An 18,611-nucleotide genomic window follows, 5' to 3' on the forward strand; every position below is an offset into this window, starting at 1 on the left:
AATATATCTAAAATATCTAAAGGATACCCTCTATAGAAGGGTGAGGGCCAAGGAAGAAGAAATTCTTTCCACATTAGATAAGTGGTTAGGGAAACAGAACAGTTTTTTGGTGGGAGAAAGGCAGTGTAGGTCTGGTTGTTTTCTTGTTAGAAGCTAAGGTCTGAATTGTCTGCAGCAGCCAGCTTTGAGAGGAAAGGGCATAGCTTGTGGGGCAAAGTTCATCTTCTTCTTCCCCAGGTCTGATTTTGACTCTAGAGTGGAGCAAGGGAAAGAAAATCTGGGTCTGCAATAAGGCATCCAGAAAAAATGGCAAACTGGATTGATGTCCACAGACTCTGCTGAGATACCTGGAAAATCAAACCATGAAGTAAAGAGGAAAAGGGAGGGAAGGAAGGAGAGAGACCTCTTTCACTGAAGAGGATGGTAAGGAGGCAAAAAATAATAGAAGCATATGATGTATCAAAAGTTGGGGTTAAACAAACCAGTTTAGAATAGCTGTCAGTAAATCTGAGGCAGATTGTGCTATTCATAGGAGAATGGGGCATTCTGCTTAGTAAAGGTCAGTCTAAGGAACCAGCCTAGTTAAATTCAGACAGGCTTATCACCAGAAGGCTGGTAACCAAGCAATAAATTGTTTAAGCCATTACAAGAGGAATGTGGTACTGTGGAGAGACTATTGGAGTTGGTGTTAGAGCAAATAGGTTTGAATCTCAGCTACACTACTGTTACAAGTAAAATTCCTGAGAGGGGTTCTGGGTAAGAAAAATAATTAGGCTAACAATCACTAATAAATTCATTAGTCTATGATCTTTCTTGGTGATCAAAGACAAATTCATTCAGCATCTTGAGTCATTAAATACAATTTTGGAAGCTCATTATTCAGCCCTCCCCTAGACAGCCCAGGACATCTCTAATTGGGGATACCTAATGAGGAGGTGGGCTAATAATTTCCAGGACCTCCTTGATCCCCTCATGTTGATGGAGAAAGTCACATGCCTAATCATAGCATTCCAATGTCCTTGCTGATCTAGATGAAATCAAGTAAGGTCTTAGGTTAAGACTGACTTCCCCCTATCTGTCCCAGTGGGAGATATCAAGGACACCTCCAGACATATTTGGCCAAAAGTAGTTTTTGTTTACCAGACAGGATGGAGCTTATATTCTCTATCTTAATTAGCCTTATCTTAGAAGCTGCTCTACTGCAGGGAATGTGAGGACATTTCTAGGATTGTCATAACAAAAGAATGAGGGGAAAGATTTGAAAAATAGTTACAGAGCTTTTTAAGAAATTAATAAATATGGCATTTTTTTAAACTAATACATTCTAGAAAGAATACAATGATCCAGAACAATTCTGAGGGACTTATGAGAAAGAACTCTATCCACATCCAGAGCAAGAACTGTGGGAGCAGAAACACAGAAGAAAAACAATTGCTTGATCACATGGGTCGATGGGGATATCATTGGGAATGTAGACTCTAAATGATCACCCTAGTGCAATTATCAATACTATGGAAATAGGTCTTGATCAATGACACATCTCACTGCTTACTCCCTATGTGTCCCTTAGAAAAGACATTTAACTTTTCTGGGCCTTAGTTTCTTCATATGTAAATTTAGGGGATTGGACTAGATGACCGCCAAGGTTCCCTCCAACAATTTAATCCTATGGACTCTGTGAAACCATTTGTAAAGTGGAGAAGGGTTATAATCTGTTGGTCTAAGTCAGAGGTTCTTAACCTGAGGTTCCTGGATCTCTAGAATTTGATCTGGTTTGGTATGATTTTTATAGCTCTGAGTACCCGTGAAATTGGAATGGGGGATGGGAGAAGGGGAAATCACAGTTTTATTTTTCACAAACCTCTCATTGAAATCTAGCATTTCTTTCTTTTTTTAAACCCTTACCTTCCATCTGTGTCAATGAAGCTCCCCCTCCTGAGTAACTTTACCTGTCTATCAAACATTCCTGACATACCACAGTTGCTCCAGGGTTGTATCAGTGTTTGTTCTATACATCCATAAAAGTTAAGGTTTGGGGCAAAATCGAGAGAACCTCGGAGGAATCAGGAGAACCAAGAAGGGAACAGAGCAGGCAGGTGAGGGAAGAATGAGGAAGAGACTGGCAGGCTAGACACCACGCAGTCAGGTTATTTATAGGAATGTTGTCTGCCCTTCCAATAAACTTTATAAAATATATATCTGGGTAGAAATATTATTTTAATTATTACAAATCTTAGACTCAATACTGTATATTGGTCCCAAAGCAGAAGAGTAGTAAGGGCTAGGTAATGGGGGCTAAGTGACTTGTCCAGGACCACACAGCTAAAAGTGTCTATGGTCTGGTTGAATCTCAGGACCAATCCACTGAGACCCCTAACATTTCTTTCAGTGATGAATGTAAGCAAGTAAGCAAATAAATAAGAATGTAAGCAAAAACATACATTCTTCTGAGAAGGGGTCAACAGGTTTTATTCTATGGCCAATGAAACACACATGGCTAAGAACCCCTAGTAGAGAGCATATAAACCAATGAAATTGGAAATCCCTTAAATGGTGAGATAAAGATCCAACAACTTTCTTTTGAAAAACCCCACTTTGGGCTGAGAAAAGATGGAAAGGGACTTAATCACACATTGGCCAAGAGAAGCTAGATTAGAATTGGGGCAGTTCCCAAGAAGAAGCTGAGGAAAATGGGGCCATCAAAGAGTTTTTAAAAATCAGGCTGGAAATGTAACTTTTCACCTGTGAATTTTGATCACTGCCTGACTCCCCCTCATTTGCAGGACAAGGTGGGCTGGTAGGAATGAAGGACTACAGACTAGATAACAGCTCCAAGTCCCTTCTAGTTCTAGCTGTACCAGGTCTTTTTCCAGTGGGCACCATTTGTATATTACTCATTGCATGAAAGTGAAACAAGAAGTTCTCTTTTGCCACACATCAGTTTTGAGACTTCCCAGATTTATCAAAGATTTCAGGAGGTACCATAAAGTTTCACACTCCACTTCATTCTATCTTGAATGATTCTATCATTGTGGAACTATCTTTGAGTCTTATTTCCCCAATTAGACTATAAATTATTTAAGGGTAGAAACTTTGTTTTCACTTCTCTGCAAAGGTGTGATGGTCAGTGTTTGATGACTCACTCTTCAAATAAAATGTACTTAGGACATACTTTTAAGTTGAATCTGCATTGTTAATATGTTCTCCTTCATATTCTCAAGTCTAGACAATCAACAAAACAAAAATGCAAGACCTAATTTGTTTCTTTTGCCAATTTCCAAGGTGTAAATACTCACATTAAAAATCTAACATTTATCTCTCTTGAGTCTGTGTGATCTGACTTTAGTACACAGCTCCTTCTCTGTATCCCACACATCTACAACAGGGATGGACACAGAAGGAGTGTTCCATAAACCCTCTTGATTGGAGATGTGACACAACTAGAATTCATTGTCTCCTTAGCTCTATTTATTCCAATAATTTCCTTCAAAAATCCCCCCCAAGTCTTTCAGTGTATTCATTCATACATTCATACATTCAAAATTTTTAATTTAATACCATGTATTTCTTTAGTAAGGGCAACATGACTTACTGGATAAAAAGTTGACCTTAGAGTCAAGATCATAACTCCTAACTGAAAATTTCTTTGTAACTCTGGAAAAGTCAGGTCCTACTAGGTACTCTATTGTTTGGTTGTTTAGTTGTGTCTGACTTTGTGACTTCAAATAGGGTTTTCTTGGCAAAGATATTGGAGTGATTTGCCATTTCCTTCTCTAGGCTAACAGAAGTTAAGTGGCCTGCCTAGAGTCACATGGCTAATGAGTTTTTCTGAATCTTAATTTGAACTCAGGTCTTCCTGACTACAGGTCCAGTAGCCCTCTCTCCGATGAGCTACCTAGCTGCCTACTTACTAAGAATGCCTTTGTTCATTTTATTTTGTCTTTACTAAGTCAAAGATTGGTTGATGGTGGGGGTTCACACGCAAGGAATTTCTTTTAAAATCTCAGATATCTAGGATATTCCAAAAGTATGTTCATACATATGTTTACACACATGAACACACACTTTAGACAGCTCAGTTCCCCCTCTGGGCTGTCACAAACTCTTAATTATCTCATTATTTCTTCCCAAAGTAATGGGAGACCAAGGGATAGGAAGGAAACACTCTGATTCACAGACTCATCTATCCATCTCTTACCTTCCCCAATCCACTCCAGAAAACAGTAAGGGCAACAGTAAGGGTTGGTTGTTTTAAATACCCATAGGAGACGCAAGTGACCAGAATAACAGTTCTCTTTCCAGATGAAACTTTGGGATTCAGTTTATTAGGTAGAATTAATGGCCTTTCAAACACAGTGACAGAAGCAAAAATACCCTGATTACAGTTTTAGGCATGGCTTTAGCAGCACCAAGCCTTGGGATCACACCTCTGAGTTAACATCACAAAGGAAAATTTTTGCAAACTGGCTCCAGGAAACAAAATTCTTCAGGAAAATAAAATAGACACAATGGCTTCCCTTCCCCCTTTAAATGGGATAAGCCCTTTCCCACAGCCTTCCCTCACCCCTAAACACACTAATAAATAGAGGTTCATTCTTAGCAAAAGTCTAGGGTCCACAAACAGATCAAAGTCTTCCATCATAGGAGTATTGTTTTCCATTGAAGGAAACATCCCAAGTTTCACTGTTCTTCACTAGGAAAGGCCTCTCATTTGAGGAGTAGGAGGGGAAAACTGAGGACAGACAGATTGCAGGGAAGTGGGAATCCACAGGGCCCAGCACTGTGACAACCTCACTTTCTGCAGCCACAAAGAGCCTACTCAGACATGAGTCATATAAAAGGGTGCCCATCCCTGTGGGGCTCAGAGGCTAAATACTCAGCAGGGGAGGACAGGAAGGGAACCACATAGGGTATGCACCACCGGGTAAGACAAGGAAAAGGAGAGCTCCAGATTTTTCCACTGGAGCTTATGCTCACCCAACATTTCTTGCATGGGGTTTCAGTTTTTTGTTTTTGATTTTTTTGCATCAACTTGAAACCATACTGCAGGGCAAACCCGTTTTTGACAGTCACTGAGAGTAACTGATAGATTTCTTTAAAATATATATTTATATGTATATATGTATATCACAGTTCAACCAATACAGGTTTTTAAGAAGAGTTATGGCTTTCTAAAAGAACATTCAGACAAGTCCAGGAAGGGAACCAGAACACACAACAGAGCTCACCCTCTTGGGGCAGCTCAGATGCCTGTCTAAATCAACTCAGGCAGAGTTGTCTTTCCCCAGAAGTAGCCAGAAAAAAGAGCAAACTGTTGTTAGAATCGTACCTCTTGGTGAAGAACACCATGGCAGCCAATCCCCCAAGGCTAAAAGAACTGCATCTAGAACCCAACATGGACCATGTTGACTGGCAGGTGAGGGGAGGAGGTTAAGGAGTTCTCCTTTTTCTACGAACCATCCCAAGTCTAAGGGTCACCAGTCCTGAGGTTGGGCTTTTCTGTTAGAATGTGATGGCCCAGCCTAACCACATTCCTGTTTTACTAGGACCCCAATCTGGGAGAAAGTTGGGGAGATTGCTGGCTCAAGAGGCATGTGCAAAAGAAACCATTGGGAGCTGTCCATTCAGAACCACTGCTGCCCCTGACTCACAACTTCATTCCTACAAGAAAGTCCTGCTCTGTACAAAGGCGCCTGCTTGTACTATCCTAGTTTGCACTGGTTGTTTTCTCATATACATTCTTACCCCATGGGATTCTTGTTATCTCACCAATTATTTAAAATCGTCCCCCGCCCTGCACCCACTTCACAGGCCTACCCCAATCTACACCAATATCACTAATATTGATGATAAATCTTTCTTCACTATTCTCAATCTTCATTAGGTATTTGGTATGATTACCAGGCTAGGAAGCAAATAATCTATTCCCTTAAGCTCAGTTTGAAAATTTAACCTCTTCAGGGACTCAGTTTTCCCTTCTTTAAAATGGGGAAGGTAATCCCTGCCCTTCCTATATCACAAGGACATCATGAGGATCAAATGGGCTCCATGAAGAGGATTAAGTGCTACTACAGATACAAAATATTGTTACTGGTATTTTTATCTGCCCTTGGGGAATTTACTTTTCTAAAATGGATTCCAGCTGCACTCTTCTCCATAAGCAAAAGACATCAATTCATTCAGCAAAATGAGCCTGTTCACTCTGACACCAAGACCATGTCCCATGGTTTTGGCAAAGCAAATGGAGCTTTGGTGGTCTCAAGTTACAATGGAAGGAGTCTGCTGGAGGACCAGCATGGCATAGTAAAAAGAGCTTTGAACTAGACAGTAGGAGTCAGAGGACTAGTCTTGGCTTCTCATCTATAAAATGAAGGGATGAGACTTTACTTCTAACTTTCCTTCCAGATCTTAATCTATGACTGGAGAATCTGCCTATAAAATGAGAACAATGCATACCTTCCTACCTCACTGGCATATTGTGAAGTTTAGATGAGATACTGGAAATAAAAAATGTAAAAGGCTATTGACATAAATATAAGGAATTGCTATTATTCAATTGATAAGCACTCCTCAGATAAGAGGGCCAGTCTTGGAAGCCAGCTTGGCTGCTAAGTGTTTCTTCCACTTAAACCCAGCATAAGTTCGGGCTAACATTGGGAACAGAGTTGGAAGAAGAGGAGGAGGAGGAGAGAATATGCCCTAGCACCAGTACTTTTTCAGCACAGAATCTTCCCTGAAGGAAGTTCGAGTAGCTAAAATGAGAATATGCTCTCTCCCTCTTGGCAAAGAGACAACTAAAACCCTCTCATTTCTAAGGGCTGATTCTCAGGAGAAGAGTGCAAGAGCAGGAATCAACCACTACTTTACAAAAACGATTTCATGTATGAATGAAATATGTCCTCTAAACATTAAAACTTTTTTCTTTATTGTGAATATTTTAGAAGAAAATCTCTCTAAAATGGATTACTACATCTTTGTCTTCTTAAACAGAAGATAAAGGATATGATTTAACCTTGTCTTTCTATCACAGGGATCAATTGATATCTATAATTTTGCTGCCCTATATTTTAGTGAAGGGCTCTCCTCAGTGAGACTCAAACATGGAGAGGCCATTTTTTCATTTGTTTCTGGGTTCTTATAAGTGTTCCCAACAATTTCAAATTGCCAGATTGTAGTTTCCTTGTAATGCATCAAAAATCTTCCATTAGAACCGTAGTGCTAGAAGGACTGAAAGCAGAACTTTGAAACACCAGATCCAGCTAAGTACCTACTGGAGCATCCTCATGGCTGGGATGAGGATCCATTCCCTGAGGGAGAGAAACCTGGGATCAGTGCAAGAAGGGGTTGAGGTAGGAACCAAGTTCTCATAGTGGCTTATTTCTATGCCAGTCTGTGAGGGAGCAACATACATAGAAGGTAAGGGATTTTACCTCATGAGGTCCAATGTCCCATTTCTGTTTAATGTATCAATTCCAACCTTTATGCTTTCAGCTTACATACAGTTGTGGGCAGAGTGTATGAACTGAGAGTTGAGAACCCTGAGTTATAGTCTCAGCTCTGCTATTGACTCCCATTCCTCCTACTATAGATAGCCTATGCTGTTGCCAGACTAGTTACCTGGATATCATGCTTACTCCTGCCTCTGGGCATTTATTCATTTGCTCATGCTATTTCTCCCATGTAAAATATCATCCCTTCTTTTTTCCAAATCCTACCACTTCTTCACATGCTAGCTCAAGCCCTAACTCCTCAGTGGTCTTCCTTAACTCTGCACTTGAGTATTGAGCCCTCAATAAATATTTTTTAATAAATGATCAGATTAGCTCATGGGAACCTTTCCCACCTTTGTGCCCTAATCATTTGCATCTATCTTACATGCCTTTGTACTATTTCCTTTTTAATGTTTCTATTCTATTCTGTGAGAATTCGATGGCCCAGCCTATCCACATTCCTGTTTTACTAGGGCCCCAAGCTGGGAGAAGGTTGAAGAGATTACTGGCTCAAGACAGACATGCAAGAGAAATCATTGGGAGCTGTCCCTTCAGGACCATCATTACCACTGCCCCTAGGTCCCTTGCCCTAAACCATAATGTCCATGAAAGCAGTAACAGTGTCTTTTCTATCTCTGTTGTTTCCTGACATCTGTAGCAGTATCTTACATTTAGTAGGCAATAAATAAATTGTTGATGAGTAAATATTTGTCTTATTTTGTGTATCCTTGCTCAAATCACTTAGCTAGCCTATGCTTCAGTTTTCTCATGTGTAAAATGAGGGAAATGATACCTTTTCCCGACTATACAGTATAGTGAGCATCAAATAAGGATTATTTGGGATTTGAGAAGCATAAAGTACTATATGCATGTAAAAGACTGTGGTGATGAAGATGTGAAGACAGCAACGATTAGGATATAAAAAGAGAGGACAAAATGATCAGCTCTACCCTGTTACTCCAGTATTGCTAAGCAACCCTCCAGAGTAATCTAGAAGGCATGCTACTAGCTGCCAGGGGTATGCTGGAAGTTGAAAGAAATTTATCATTATCCCAAAAGCAAGGAAGCCTGTGGAGGTTCCTGTAGGAAAAGGGGGAAAGTAGTAGTAAAAAATAAAAAATTTAAATTTAAAAAAAATTGCTTTGACCTGAGGGACTCCTCCTTTGCTGGCTTTTCTCTGATTCCACAGAAGTAACCTTGGTTTCTGGATGCTTTGCCAGCAAAGTAAACGCTATGACTGATCTTTTCCAAACCGAAAAAGACTTGAATACTAATCTGGTAATAAATGTTATGTCTATTGTTTGAAGCTTGGCTTGTTTGTAGGGGTCATTAATCACAAGGTTACCCATCAGGTGATGAAATCTTTTGGCCCCTCACAAACTTATGAAGACTGCCTACTAGGCATGGAAGGGTTGTGATTTATACTGGTGGATGGAGCACCTACACCAAGAAAATCACAGGTCTTTTGAAGCTTCAAAATAATGCAATGCTATTTGTCCTTCACTGGGCTTAAAGTTGGCCCTTTAAGGAACTACTGCCTGGTTGTCTTCTTTTTTTTTAACATTAATAGGATTAGAAAGTTTGGACCCTGGAAGCATTTGAGAAGCCTTAGATGAATTGTTAGCTCACTGACTTCAGGGAATATATTCTAGACACAGAGAATCTACTGAGTTTCTTCCCTGAATACTAGACATGCTATTTGACCAAACATCAGAAAGTACCACAACTGATTTTTTAAAAAATCAAAATTTCAGGCCATCTAAGTGGAAAATAGGAAGAGGCATCTGTAGGTAAAAGTATACTGTGACATATCTCCAATAATTTGTAATTTATAGGGCACTAGACTTGGAACCAAGATCTAGGTTCAAGTCTTGCCTCAGATTTATTAGCTGTGTGACCATGGGCAAGTCATCTAATCCCTCTATACCTCAGTTCCTCATTTGCAAAAATGAATGAGTTGAAAATGATGTTTCCAGGGCCATTTCCATCTCTAGGTTTATGATCCAAAGGATTGCCAAGGCTATGATGAAGGACATGTTTGACTGGAAAAGCAGGTAAGCTAAACATGTGGGAGAAAGCAAAGGAAAACCAATGGGCAACTTAAGGAAGAGCCCCAGATGAAGGCCTTCAGACCATTAGGTGATTCTCTTTCAACAATTTGGAGAAGGACAAGGAAAATCACTGGGAAGCATAAAAAGGCTTAGAATGTTTACAATCTGAATTAGTAGAGACAATATCTAAACAAATGCAAATTTCTGAGTCTATGAAAGGAAGGGAATAGCAGTGACATGGGACCTCCTAGGAATCTCAAACTGGCATCATGGAAATTTGGTATGGGGAAGGCTAAATGTCCTAAACTGCAGGGCTCCTGACAGATACACAAACCCAGATGAAAATCCCATGGAGGCTGTCAAAAGGTGGAAAGAGCACAGTATCTGTAGAGAAAGAGAAGATCTGGAGAAACTGGGGGCTCCAATTCCCTCTCCTAGGTCTTGGGCTTCATTTCATGTAAATCATTCACCTTGCTGATTTAGAAATTAAATACCACTCTCCATGACTCACCCCCATTCACTCAACTTGAATGAACCAAGTGAGGTGACTCAGTATTTCCTTCATATTCTATTTCTCCTCATGTATGAAGATCCATTTGCTGTACCAGCATAAGCACTTAGAGCAAAGCCCAAGAATGCCATCATTTGCATAAAGAACAATTTAAGAACAGGGGAGAGAGAAGGGGTAGTTCAGATTATTCACTTGAAAGAGAAAGAATCTTTTGTTTTACTAAATATTAGGTAAGGGGTGGAAAGTGTTCATTTAAGCACCAAGTGACTCACCTGGTACACTTAAAATAGTATTTGATTGACCAAAAAAAAATCAATTTACGTACCACATCTCAGGAAATATCTAGCATGCAAAGAGGAATAAAAGAATAGCCTCACTAAAATAAGACAGCCTTCAAGATAATTCATTGGCAATTAACTTTCACATCTCAGTGTCACTAAAATACACACACACACATATATACTGTCTCTTTACTTTCAATACCCTAGCAAGCTCTCATCTCTTCAGTCTCAACTCTGCCTTCTGAATCCTCTCTCATTCCTGATACCTTTTCAGAACCCCATGATGGAGCACTGGGAGTTCAGTAATAAACTGCTAACAGAGCTTTTAATGGGTTTACAAACTTTCCACTCATACTTGCTCTGAGATGCACACAAAGCCGAGGCCTTGGCCTAAAGGAGAATGGATGCCCAGAGAATGAAGGAATTGATGGTGAGGTGCTGTGGAAGGGGCACTGGATTTTGAAGGGATTTGAATTCAAGTTCTGCCACCAGCTAGTTGAGTGACCTCTCTGAACCCCTGTTCTCTTATCTGCGAAATGAAGGGATTGGATTATGTGATAGCTAAGTTTCCTTCCTGCTCTAAATCCTAGTGTCCTATAATTGTCCAGGTGAAGATGATGAGCTAGTCTCCTGTCTCCCTTGGGGAATGGAAATTCTTGTGAAGACAGCCCACAAGAGAGCCCACATTCTTTCTGACAAGCACTTGGAAGGATGAAGGTGCCTCTCCAGCTCCAGGGGAATTAAGCCTAACATAAAGCAAGTGGTTTGGGTTTTTTTTTTAACAACCGGAAAGTTCCAACTACAGGAATTATTTTTTTTAACCCAACAAACAATAAATCGGGTACAATTAGACTGAGTCACCTAACCCTAGCCCTAGAGTAACCTCCAACATGAGTCAGTCACACAATGATCCCCTAGACCCAGACCAATTGAGCAGCAACTAACCAAATGGGTCTTCAGGACTGAAAATATAGCCTTTTATCCAAAAGTCTATAAACAACTTGAGAGCAGGTATTGCTTCACTTTTCTATTTGCATCCTCAGTGCCTGGTACAGTGCCCAGCACATAGCAGGTGTCTAAATGAATGTTGTTGTTCCTTTAGCAAGAAGATAGAGCAATGGTTCCAAACAGCATACTGATGAAGCCCAGGTCCCAAGTTTTATCCTGTGTGGATCAGTCAATAAACGTTTATAAGCACCCACTAAGTGCCAGGCACTGTGGTAAGCACTGGATCAGTTTCTCTGGAGAAACTGTTCCATGGTACAGACTGCTAAGCAAAGTGTCTCTAATCAGAAAAGGAACAACCCTCATAGATGGACTCCAGGTCACACCACTTGAGGTTTTTCCTCTAATAGATCCAGAGCCTTCCAGATTGGTCCTTGTTGAGACTCTGGGCTGGTACCTAAAAGAGGACCCTTCGTTGGGAGAACAAAAAGATCGCCAATGAATTGGCACCAAGACCTGAGTCACTGCCCCCTACTTCTTTCCATTGTTGTCTTCCCCTTCAGTTTTCTTTAGAGGAAGAGGTACAATGAAGTGGGTACAGGAAAAGATGTCTAAAGAGTGCTGAGACCAGCGTGACATTCTCCTTCCTTCTGAGGACAGAGTGAGTGCATGCTAGCAGGATGTGTGAAGGCTAGGTCAGAGCAAATCTGCAATGCAGCCCCAATAGCAGCAGCATACCAGAAGGCTAGAGACTGGCTAGGAGCCCTGGGCTTTGGGTTTCTTGAAACTTGAGTAGGAGAAAGCTGGAGGCTCTCCTTAGAGTGAAAAAGACAGAACAGTTGCTGATAACTTCAAGTTGTGAAACTCCACCAAACTTACTAGACCCAGAAGTTCTTTTAAAAGTTTTTGTTTAATATAATGGCTTCTGTTCATTATGTAAACCTTAGTCATTATCACTGGGGGAGAAGGGGGTCTGGAACTTTGCTTTCACTGGCAAAGGGAATTTCTCCCAGTGCAGATCAGCACTATTTCCTAATTTAGAGTATTAAAATGTTAAATAACTTGCCCATGATCACACAACCAGCATGTTCTTGAAGCCAAGTCTTCTTGATTTTAAAGTCAATTCTCTATCCGAGAGGCCCCAGAGTGCCTCTCAATCACCCAACGGTTAATATTGTTGCTATTATTTAAATAAAGTGGGGAGGGAATAGAAAAGTCTAAAAAGCCCCATTGTGCTCAGTCTTGCTGATTTTAGGATCAGGGCAGGGCAAGCCAGGTCCCTGGGCCTCTGAAAGTAAAACCTGGTACAGCTGTTCACTTGGGAGCAACTATTAGAAGTGACCTGTCTAGGAAGCTGCAACTAGCCTTGCTCTTATCTAAACCTCCTTTGTGATGACAAATGCAAACCTCTCACTTCTGACTACCTCCAGCTCCATCCAGACTGCACTCATACCCAGAGGTCACAAACTGTCTCCAACCTTGATCGTAGATGGACCCCAAATCCAGGCTCACCATCACACAAGAGTGCGCCACTGGTCATAAGTGGATAGTTCAGTGTAGACCCATTTCCCACTACTGGAGGAGGAAAACAATTGGAAGTTTATGTCCTATAGGTGGCTCACTTGGTACTGTACCCTCAAAGCTAAACAGCGGTCAAACCCTTTCCTACCTATCTTTCTTAATACCTTTATTATCTAGCATGATACAAATAGAATCTGATTCCCATCTGCCTGTGATCACACTATTTGGATTGTGCTCAATGCCTCCAAATCCTTAGTCATGCCATTTCTTTCTAAAGCAAAACTGCCATCATATGCAGGTGAGCAGAAGAACTATGTGTCTCATCCCCTGCCCTGACCACCTATCCTTGACCCTAATCAACTCTTAGTGGCAACTCAGATCCCCAGAATTCCAAACGAAGTTACCATCATCCTGTTCCAATCATACCCTGTTGAAGAAATGCAATCAGGATTGAGGAAGTTACTTTGCCTCAGTTTCCTCATCTGTCAAACAAGAACAATAATACCTGCTACACCTAACTCACAACACTGCTGCACTAACAAAGACAATGAACAGAGGAGCTATATCTCTAAATGGATGTGGTCTCAGGTAAATCATATGTATAGACTTTCCCTTCTCCCAGTATTTATATACAGGTGAAATCAAGTTAGTAGCCCTCAAGGGGACTGTAAAAGAGAAAAGGGATAAGAAATGTCAAAAAAAGAAGCCATGTAGCCTAAGGGAGGCCTGGGGATAGGCATCCAGTCCTAGCCCACTCCAGTCCTGGATGGGGGGTTTCATAGGTGGGTGGGATGATTAGGAGTCTCAGGTCTTTTAAAGCACCAGATGGCAAGGTTGGCCAAAGCTTTCTCCCCTACTGGGTGCCTCCCTGAAACACTGCCCAACCACCTGCTCCCAGTAGCCATGTGAGGCTCCCATAGCCCAGACCCCAGAGCCATCATGCCAGTTCTTTGTATTCTAGGGGCAGCCCTGAAGAGATGTGAAAGCACTTTGATAAATATAAATCTCTGTACCAATGCAAGGCCTTATTATCTTTTTGTATTCTTGGCACGAATATTGTTCATAGAGCAGGTGCGATATCTGAGTCTCGTGAAAGAAGGAGCAGCAGCCCACTCTGCAGAATATAGGGCAAAAGTATTTCAAGGTCAGCCAGGATAGAGGGGAGATTTCTCTGAAAATTCTTCTCTGGGATGCAGAATTTAAACTTGGCCAGAAAGGACACATGTAGGGCAAGAATGGCCAGAGGCTTCACCAAGCAGAGCGGGAGAGATGGATTCAAACCTAGAGCCCACCACTTACCAGTTACGTGACACTGAGGAAATCACTCCCCCTCTCTGGGACTCAAGTTGATTCCTCTGTCAGTTAACTAAGGGGGTCAGACCAGATGAGCTCTAATGTCCCCTCCCGATCTGACATTCTACAAGTCTCTGATGGGATACCTAAGTCCTAAGGCAATTGATTAAAAGTCTATTCAATACACAGGAACCCCAAAGGCAGGATAAGGGGCAGGGAGGAGGGAGAAATGGTACAAGTCACAGGCAGGAGGCAACATCATATTCACATAGTCTAGACTAGATACAAGCATAGCTAACTTCTACCAGGCTTAGACCCATCCACAGCTTAGACCCTCTGGGCCTGTGTCCTGAAGATCATCAATCTGAAAGAGGGAGGAACCGGTCTTTAGGATTTCTTCCTCATCCTTTAACACCCAATAGAAGAAATTAATGCTGGTGTCTGATGGACAGGACCAACTCTTCCCATCAAGGCAGCTCACATTAGGTCAGGCTTTTTACTATGTAGAGGCATTAAATTGTTCACTTTAGGGTGGTGTTGACCCTCCAAGGCATCCAGATATATCTAATAAATATCCCCTGGCTGAAATGTAGCTAAGAACAAGAAGGCAGATGAGAAAATGAGCTGCTATGCTCTTAATGAGTTTGTAACACTGGCCTTGGACATCTTAGTTTAGTTGGCTGATCTGGCTTATTTCCTTTCTCAAAGTTTCAAACCCAAAGTTAAGCCTGTAGGCACTGAGAAGAAAATAAAGATTTTTTTAGTTCTAAAAACAAACAAACAAACAACAAAAAATACCCACTTAGTCAAAGAGCCCTGGACCAGACCCTACTATGGCAAAAGAGTGAAGTCAGTTGGGGTGGGTGACCTTGATCAAGTTCACCTTCTCTAGACTTCAGTTTCTGCCTCTGTAAAAAGAGACAGTTGGACCAGATGGTCTCCAAGATCCAGTTCAGCAATGATATTCTATGGCTGTGTGATCAACACGGAAAAGTCACTAAAAGCCCATGGTGAAATTCCGGAAAGCAAACCATGTTAAAAATCAAAGTCCTTACTCCTCCACCATTGCTAGCTCTTCAGTGATTTTCTGAAGCTGTGAAATAGCCGTGACAGCTTGTGCTCACTCAGTTGCTGAAATTTAGCAGCAATGTGCTTATTCATTGATATTTCCAGGGCTCCCCTCCTGGCTCTGCCAATGCGACTTACCCCTTGGGCAGAGGATAAGGAGGGACAACACCCATCGATAGGAGTGACTTTACCCCATTTCCCCCATCTTCTTCCCACCCAACCCACCCCAGAATACAGGAGATAGGAAGCCCCATTCTTCAAAAACTATTGCATAAAAAGCCGGATATGGCCCTCTACTCCAAGCACGTTTGCCTGCTGTCCGCTGATGCTGCAAGGAAAAAAGAGAGGAAAGGGCTGGAGAGACAGGCCGGCCGGCTGCCCGCCTCGTTAGCAGCACTTGCAGGTGCCTGTGTGGACACGGAGGATGCCCCGGCTGTGCAGGTGGAGAAAGTTGAAGATCTCGGAGGGCATGGCGTGGAAGCCGGGGCGCGGCTTCACGTTGTCGTAGTAGTGGTGGGTGATGAAGAGCCCCGAGGGGTTCATGGGAAAAGCCCAGAAGCCAAACAAGTGGACCTCCTCGCAGAGCTCCAGGGCCGCTGTCACCAGGATGAGGCCGGTGCTGATGCGCTTGGCCCGCACCCCAAGGTTGAGCCAGTAGCGGGACACGTTGATCAAGTACTGAGGATGAAAATAGTAGACCGCCTGCGGGGACTCAAAGTCATCCAGCACGTACTTAACGCGGATCGAGACGTCCGTGTTGCGGGTATTGTAGAAAGCCGGAAGAAGCACAGAGGCATTCTCGTAGACCTGCAACACCTGGTAGAAAGGTCGTCTCCACTTCTCCAGCTTGTGGAACCTGGGCAAGGGCAGAGAGACGGAGCAGGGTAGGAAACAGCTGAGGAGATGCTAGACTTTTCAGGCAGCCCATTTCAATGTTATCTTGCTAGGTTTGGCTCAATAGGCAGGTCTGGTGAGACCGTACTGAGCTAGGGGGAAATGGGTGGGTTAGTGGATGGAGAGCCAGATCCCAAGAGGTCCTAGGGTCAACTCTGGCCTGAAACACTTCCTAGCTGTGTGACCCTGAGCAAGTCACTTAACCTCCATTGCCTAGCCCTTGACACAATATGCAGTATTGAATCTAAGATGAAAAGTAAGGGTTTAAATTTTTTAAATATAAATCAATTTGGTCAATTAACTTCTCTGGGTCTCAGTTTCCTTATATGTCAAATAGAGAGGTTGGTGAGATCACGGTCAAGGCACCTTCCATCTCCTGTCTCCAGGTCTCTAGCTCAAAGAGGCAGCTAGGCAGTCCTAGCTGTGTGACCCTGGGCAAGTCACTCAACCCCAATTGTCCAGCCCTTACCACTCTTCTGCCTTGGAACTGATACTTAGAATTGACTCTAAAACAGAAAGTAAGGATTTTTTTTTAAAAAGATACAGCTCAAGCTCTACCTTCTAAGTGAACCGTCTTCCCCTCAACCGCTAGACTTCCTTTCTTAATGATACTTGTATTTATTAAAATGCATGTGCATTCTGCATCTTCTTATATATCTACTTGCCTTCTCTTTTAGAATGTCAGATCCTAGAGATTTGGGACAGCTTTATTCCTTGTGTTTGTATTTTTAGTACCTACCAGTACCTGGCACATAGCAGCACTTGACAAATTTTTTTAAACCCTTACCTTCTGTCTTAGTATCAATACTGTGTGTTGGTTCTAAGGCAGAAAAACCATAAGGGTTAGGCAGTGAGAGTTGAGTGATTTACCCAGGTCACACAGCTAGGAAGTATCTAGGGTCATATTTGAACCCAGGACCTCCCATTTCCAGACCTAACCACTAAGCAACCCAGCTACCCCCTTAAAAATATTTATTGATTGATTAATTGATTCCAGCTCTATAATCTTACCCAAATAGCTGTGTGATGGTGAACAACTAACATCATTATTCTGAGCCTTGATGTCCCCATCTCTAAAATCCAATGAGTTCCAGTTCTGACACTTATGAGTCATATAACTGTGGGCAGATTCTCATAAACTTCAGTTTCCTCCTCTGCATAATGTAAATAACCTTATCTCACAGGGTCACTGTAAGGAAAGCACTTTATACATCTTGGCCATTGTCTCTTTCCTCTTTCTGTACAAAAGGTTAGAAGCCAAATCTCCTGAATCCCAGCTTTAGGAATTAAGATCAAGTTCACTGACCTATAGCATATGAAATTATTTTCTCTACCTCACACAGACAGGCAGTGTGGTAAAGTGGTAGAGAGCTGGCCTCAGAGGGAGGAAGGCTTGTCCCTGGCACAAACTGGCCAAGTCACCCTGGGCAAGTCACTTCCTATTTTTAGATAACTCTCTATGACTCTAACTTGCAGAGTATCAAATGTGAAGCCCTACATTTGAGTGTGGTTTTTTTCTTTTAAACCTTTACCTTCCATCTTAGAATCAACATTGTGTATTGGTTCCAAGACAGAAGAGCAGTAAGGGCTGGGCAATGGAGGTTAAGTGACTTGCCCAGGGTCACACAGCTAGGAAGTGTCTGAGGTCAGATTTGAACCCAGGACCTCCTATCTCTAGGCCTGGCTCTCAGTCCACTGAGCCACTGAGCCACCCAGCTGCCCCCCCCATATCTGAATTTTCAAAAGCAACTGAACAAATATAGAACAAACAGGGAAAGGCTAAACCAGAGTTCATGTGAAATCAAGCTTTTAATAAACTATTGGCTCCACTTGAGTCAATATCATATATCATGACAAGCAAAACTTTGAGAGGATGTTAAGAGAGCCCAGTTTCCAGAATAAGGAAAGAGATGACCCCTCATACTCTGCCCTGATCAAAGCACAACTGGAACATTCTGTTTACTTCGGGGACTGGAGAAAGAATACCTCCAGAGGGCAGATAGGACAGTATCCAGACTGGGGATTCCCTCATACAAGGACGGCCCAAAGGAAAGAGGAAAGAAGACTTTGCTAAGGATGTGACAGCTTATTCAGGTGTTTGAAGGTCAGCACTCAGCCCAGCACTTGCTATCTAGTAGGTGTTAAAAAATGCTAGTGGCTGGATGGCCTTTAGAAGATGAATTAGCCTTCCTTGGCTTGGCCCTAGAGGCAGATTTCACCTTATAAAAGGGAAAATGTCCTAACAATGAAAAACATCCCAAAGTAGAATGGACTTCCTCAAAAAGTGGCTGGATCCTCCTCACTAGAGGTCTTCAAGTTAAGGCTGATAGCCACTTGTTAGGTGTCTTACAAAAGGAATTCTTGGAGACAGCCTCTGAGATGGTCTCATCTGACTCTCAGATTCTCTGACTCATATCTCTAAAACGTATCAGTGGGGGAAGTTGGGTGGCTTAGTGGATTGAGAGCCATGTCTAGAGATGGGAGGTCCTGGGTTCAAATTTGACCTCATACACTTCCTAGCTATGTGACTCTGGACAAGTCACTCAACCCCAATTGC

The 18,611-nt window shown here is 42.2% G+C and overlaps 1 protein-coding gene across 1 annotated transcript in view; it reads right to left on the reverse strand.

The window, feature by feature from the left end:
• Positions 1-4,295: 4,295 nt before the first annotated feature.
• Positions 4,296-18,611, reverse strand: part of ST8SIA5 (ST8 alpha-N-acetyl-neuraminide alpha-2,8-sialyltransferase 5) — a 180,841-nt gene continuing 166,525 nt past the window's right edge. Inside the window, 1 exon segment of the mRNA XM_056824395.1 lies at positions 4,296-16,016. Within this exon segment, the coding sequence (XP_056680373.1) occupies positions 15,548-16,016 (469 nt within the window). The 3' untranslated portion in view covers positions 4,296-15,547.

This window comes from Monodelphis domestica, chromosome 3 (assembly GCF_027887165.1).
Source record: "Monodelphis domestica isolate mMonDom1 chromosome 3, mMonDom1.pri, whole genome shotgun sequence".
Lineage (NCBI taxonomy): Eukaryota > Metazoa > Chordata > Mammalia > Didelphimorphia > Didelphidae > Monodelphis > Monodelphis domestica.